Source organism: Myotis davidii, unplaced genomic scaffold (genome assembly GCF_000327345.1).
Source record: "Myotis davidii unplaced genomic scaffold, ASM32734v1 scaffold566, whole genome shotgun sequence".
NCBI lineage: Eukaryota > Metazoa > Chordata > Mammalia > Chiroptera > Vespertilionidae > Myotis > Myotis davidii.
This window is the reverse complement of record NW_006296617.1, coordinates 1,037,888-1,042,796: the sequence shown is the minus strand read 5'-3', so window position 1 is coordinate 1,042,796 and position 4,909 is coordinate 1,037,888. Positions and strand designations below refer to the sequence as shown.

General features: G+C 56.5%; 1 protein-coding gene across 1 annotated transcript in view; it reads right to left on the bottom strand.

The window, feature by feature from the left end:
- Positions 1-4,909, bottom strand: part of DHX34 (DEAH-box helicase 34) — a 69,112-nt gene that overhangs the window by 1,497 nt on the left and 62,706 nt on the right. Inside the window, exons 14-16 of the mRNA XM_015569314.1 lie at positions 4,086-4,192; positions 598-891; positions 196-372 (exon numbers count right to left, since the gene is read on the bottom strand). Of these exons, the coding sequence (XP_015424800.1) occupies positions 196-372; positions 598-891; positions 4,086-4,192 (578 nt within the window). The remainder of the gene's footprint in view (positions 1-195; positions 373-597; positions 892-4,085; positions 4,193-4,909) is intronic.

Here is a 4,909-nt window from a genome sequence, read left to right as displayed (position 1 = left end):
GCTCTGCGGGGGGGCACGCTGTGTCAGGGCCTTGCCCCGCCCCCAACAGCCAGTCTGGGTCCCTCCTCAGAACCCCCCGGGGGGCAGGCCCCATTCTGCAACTACCCCTGGACTGGGGTGAAATGTGGGTGGGGGGCTCCCTAAAATCCCACGTTCGGGGGCAGGAGGGTGAGGGGCCAGGGTGCCCAGGCTCACCGAGAGGCAGTTGTAGGTGAGGAAGTCGGTGACTGCGTAGCCCCCTTTGGTGGGGTGGGGGGACAGGGGAGAGCTGCCAAAGAGGCCGGGGAGGCTGGGGGCAGTGGTGATGGTCTGGGGCCCCACATAGAGGTTCTGGGCTTCAAGCCCCGTGAGCCGCCGGAGAGCGTAGGGGACCTGCGGAGAGAGACAGGAGAGAGTGGGCCGCCCCGCACCTCGCTTCCCGCAGCCGCAGCCGGGGGACCAGAGCAGAATCAGGGCTACGGCTGACAGTGCGGCCTCTGGAGCCAGGCCCGGGTCAGATCCTGGCTCCGGCCCTCACCAGGTGTGACCCCGGGCTTGTCATCACCGCCCTGGAAGCTGTGGTGGTCGGGGCACCCCGGCCCGGGTGGCGGCGGGTACCTTGGCTGCTGTGAACTGCAGCAGCTCCCTGCTCAGGGCCACCACCTCCTGGCGGTTGACCGGAGCCTCCTCCTCCTCCTCCTCTTCCTCTTCTTTCGCCGGCTGCCCCCGACGTGCCTGACGGGCCAGCTGCCGGTCCAGGGCACTTTCCCAGCGGGCACGGAGCCGCAGGGAGGCCGCCAGGAGCCGGACTGCACTTTCACTGTCTGCAAGCTGGAGCTCCAGCCAGCCATCAGCCACCAGGCGGGAGCAGTCACCATTGGTGTCCAGGGACCGACTGAACAGCAGGAGGGACTGGAAGAGACGGGGCAGAAAACAGGCAGTGGGTGAGGGGCCCCCACATGCTGGGTTCTGGCCGACATTCATTCATCCATCCACCTGTCCTTCTATCCACCTACCTGTCCTTCTATCCAACTGTCTATCCATCTACCTGTCCTTCTAGCCACCTGTCCATCCATCTACCTGTCCTTCTATCCAACTGTCTATCCATCTACCTGTCCTTCTAGCCACCTGTCCATCCATCTACCTGTCCTTCTATCCAACTGTCTATCCATCTACCTGTCCTTCTAGCCACCTGTCCATCCATCTACCTGTCCTTCTATCCAACTGTCTATCCATCTACCTGTCCTTCTAGCCACCTGTCCATCCATCTACCTGTCCTTCTATCCAACTGTCTATCCATCTACCTGTCCTTCTAGCCACCTGTCCATCCATCTACCTGTCCTTCTATCCAACTGTCTATCCATCTACCTGTCCTTCTAGCCACCTGTCTATCCATCTACCTGTCCTTCTATCCAACTGTCCATCCATCTACCTGTCCTTCTATCCAACTGTCCATCCATCTACCTGTCCTTCTATCCACCTGTCCATCCATTTACCTGTCTATCCAATGTACTCATCAGTTCCCCCACCCATCCACCTGTCCAACCAATTACCATCCATCCATCCACTCCTGCCAACAAACATTTACTACACGCCTACTCTGTGCCAGGCGCTCTTCCAGGTGCTAGAGATACGACTGTGAACAAGAAGACCGAGTCCCTGCCCCCATGGAGCGGACATGCCACTTGGAGCGACGGGTGAATAAAGAGCAGAGTGAAGCAGAGAGTGTTCTAGAAGGAGGGTAGTCATTACCCGAGGTGGGGCAGACAGCTGAGGGGACGGCCACATCTTCACAGGTGGGGTTACATGCAAGTCAACCCTCCTCAAACGATGTCCCTAACGCTCTATACACATTCTGCCCTCAAATATACAAACAAATAGTAGGTGCTAATGAATGGGACACATGCTGAAGTGCTTAAGGGTGAAGGCACTGATGTCAGCACCTTACTTTGAAATGCAGCAAAAATTGAAAAGAAAACTCACCTACTGAAATGGTGAGGACAGGTGTGTCATCAAGCATAAGACCCATGTCCTTTGGCCACAGCCGGCTTGGCTCAGGGATAGAGCATTGGCCTGTGGACCGAAGGGTCCTGGGTTCGATTCTGGTCAAGGGCATGTACCTGGGTTGCAGGCTCCTCCCTGGCCCGGGCCCTGGTCAGGGCTCGTGCAGGAGGCAACCAATGGATGTGTTTCTCTCACATCGATGTTTCTCTCTGTCTTTCCCTCTCTCTTCCACTCTCCCTAAAATCCAATGGAAAAATATCCTCAGGTGGAGATTAACCAAAAAACCAACATCCTTTGAAGAATCTTGGAAACGAGGGTATGAGTGCTCCCCACACTCTTCTTTCAACTCTTCGGTGTGAGAATCAGTATGTTGGGGACAATTCTAGGACGTGCAGGGGAGTGGATGTTGGGCTGGGAGATGGCCGGGAGGGTTCAACATGCATTCTGTCTACCCGTGTGTGTGTCTAAAATCCTCCACCACGAACCCCCTGTGCAGGGGCCGGCGGGGAGGCTGCCCTCCAGGCAGCGTCTCCACCCGCAAATCCTTGTGTTCCCCCCAGGGCCCGCTGACGGCCATTGCTCTTCCCTGGCCCCACTCCGCTCTCCCCAGCACTGACAGGAGCGTCTGGCTCCTCCTTGACCTTTATTTCTGTTTCTGTTCACCGTCTGCCTCCCCCACTTGTATGTGAGCCCCACGAACACAGGGAGCTTTGTCGCTTCTGATCACAAACGCCCCCCAGCACCTAGACCAGTAATTAATGCCGGTGCAAGGCAGGTGCTCAGTGAATGAGCGAATGAGCACAACTGAGCAGCTCAGAGCCCAATGCAGATCACAGTAATGCTCTGGCCGGTGTGCTCAGTGGTTAGAGCACTGCTCACACACTGAAGGGTCATGGGTTCAATTCTCCGTCCAGGGCAAGTACCTGGGTTGTGGGTTCCTTCCCCGCCCCGGTCTGGGTGCGCGTAGGAGGCAACCAGTTGGTGAGTCTCTCTCACACTGATGTTTCTCTCTCCCCCTCCCTTTCTCCCCTTCACTCTCTGAAAAGCAGTGAAAAAATACCCTCAGGTGAGGATTAACAACAACAAAATCATAGCAGCACAAAATCTACTGAGTTCCGGGACCTGAAGGGTTTCTCTCTTCCCAGGACATTCCCGGGGGCGAAGCGAGGGGGTCCTGGTAATGGGACACCGGCCCTGGCCCACTGTATGGCTTAGACAAGTGGCAGCCCCCCGACGCCCCCAGAGGCCGTCTTCACCCCTATAGTGAGAACACACCAGTCCTAGAACCGCAAGCTGGCATGCAGTGAGCCGCGAGGTGTGGCAGCTACAGGACTCTCTGGCTACAGGCACAAATACAAGTACATCTGCAACCTGAGCACGTCTTCGGCTTCCACCCATATCCAGCCACCGTCCCCTCCTTCTGTCTCCTTGCTGGGCTCCCTCTTCCAACCGTGTCAGACTCTGTCCCGGCTCTGCTCCAAACCCTTGTGGGGAGGGGGGCGGGCTCCAGCCTCACCCGCCTCCTGACCTCCTCTCCCTCTGACCTGTCTCTCTGACCTCACCTCTGGCAAGTCTCCTCACTAACTGCTCCAGCTGTTCCCTGTGCAAGCCAAGCTTGCGTGTGCCTCAGGGCCTTTGCGCTTGCTGCTTGGACACTTCTCCCAGGACTCCCTACGGCTTCTTCCTCTCTCCCGCCCTCCCTTCGGGTCTTTGCTCAATCGTACCTTCTCACTGAGCCCCGTCCAGATCGCCTTATTTCCTACTGGAACCTGTCCCGCACCCTCACCCTCACCCCACCCCTCCTAACCTGCCCGATTCCTTTTAATTTCCTGGAATGCTTGTTTAGTGCTGTCCTTGGTTCATTGCTATTTTCCGCCCTCCCCGCTGGACATCAGCTCCAGGAGAGCAGGGCCCGGGTCTTGCTTAGTTCACTGTGTTCCCAGCACCTTCAATAGCTCCTGATACGCAGCAGGCGCTGCTACACGAGCGCACAAATGGAGGACAGCAGCCGCCCAACAGTCTGGGCCGATGCCTGCAGCCAGCAGGGGAAGGCGACTTCTCAGGCCCAGCCCCTGTGACGCAGTCGCCACACCGGGACCCACCTGGAGAGCAGGGACGCGGACACAGTTCACCAGGTACGGCTTGTTGGTCTCCAGCAGGGAGACGAAGGTGAGCAGCTGGTGCTTGCTGCTCATCTTGTCCTTGTCATCTGACGGGATCAAGAGGACAGCTCAGGCCCACCCTGCCCACCGCTGTCCCACTCACCCCGACACGCGTCCACCCCCCAGGCCTTCCTGTCCCCCAGCCATTTAACCATCCACATGAGGATGCTCACGTGTGTAACGAGAAAATTCCTGTGGCTTAGTTTTAAGTATTTGGTCATAATGAATGTGACTCTGGCTTTTCGGTGACATTGAGAAATATGGTCAGTTTTGTTAGGAGCGAGAACAGCACTGTGGGGATGCTAAAACAGTCATCGTTATCCTAAGTGATCTGATGACTGAAATGTTTCAGATGCTCCAGCAAAAAGGAAGAAAAACAAAACCGTCAGAAGTAAGGGTGGGAAACGCTGACAGCGAGTGAGGGTTTGTCCACTTGGGTGATCAGTATAGAAGTTTTCAAAATTAAAAAAAGAAAAGGGAAACGTGGCCGGGCAGCTCAGTGGGTTAGTGCTGTCCTGACACACGGAGGTTGTGGGTCCCATCCCTGACCAGGGCACACACGAGAGGCAGCCGACGACTGCGTAAATAAGTGGAACAACAAATCCATGTTTCTCTCTCCTGTCCTAAAATCAATAAAAAAATTTAATAAAAATGAAAAATAATGTAACGGAAAGGGGCAGGGAGAGGCCCAGGGCAGCATCAAGCCAGGAGCTAACCGCCCAAAGGACAGATCCCGGGACAGACACCCAGCCCCTGGGCACCAC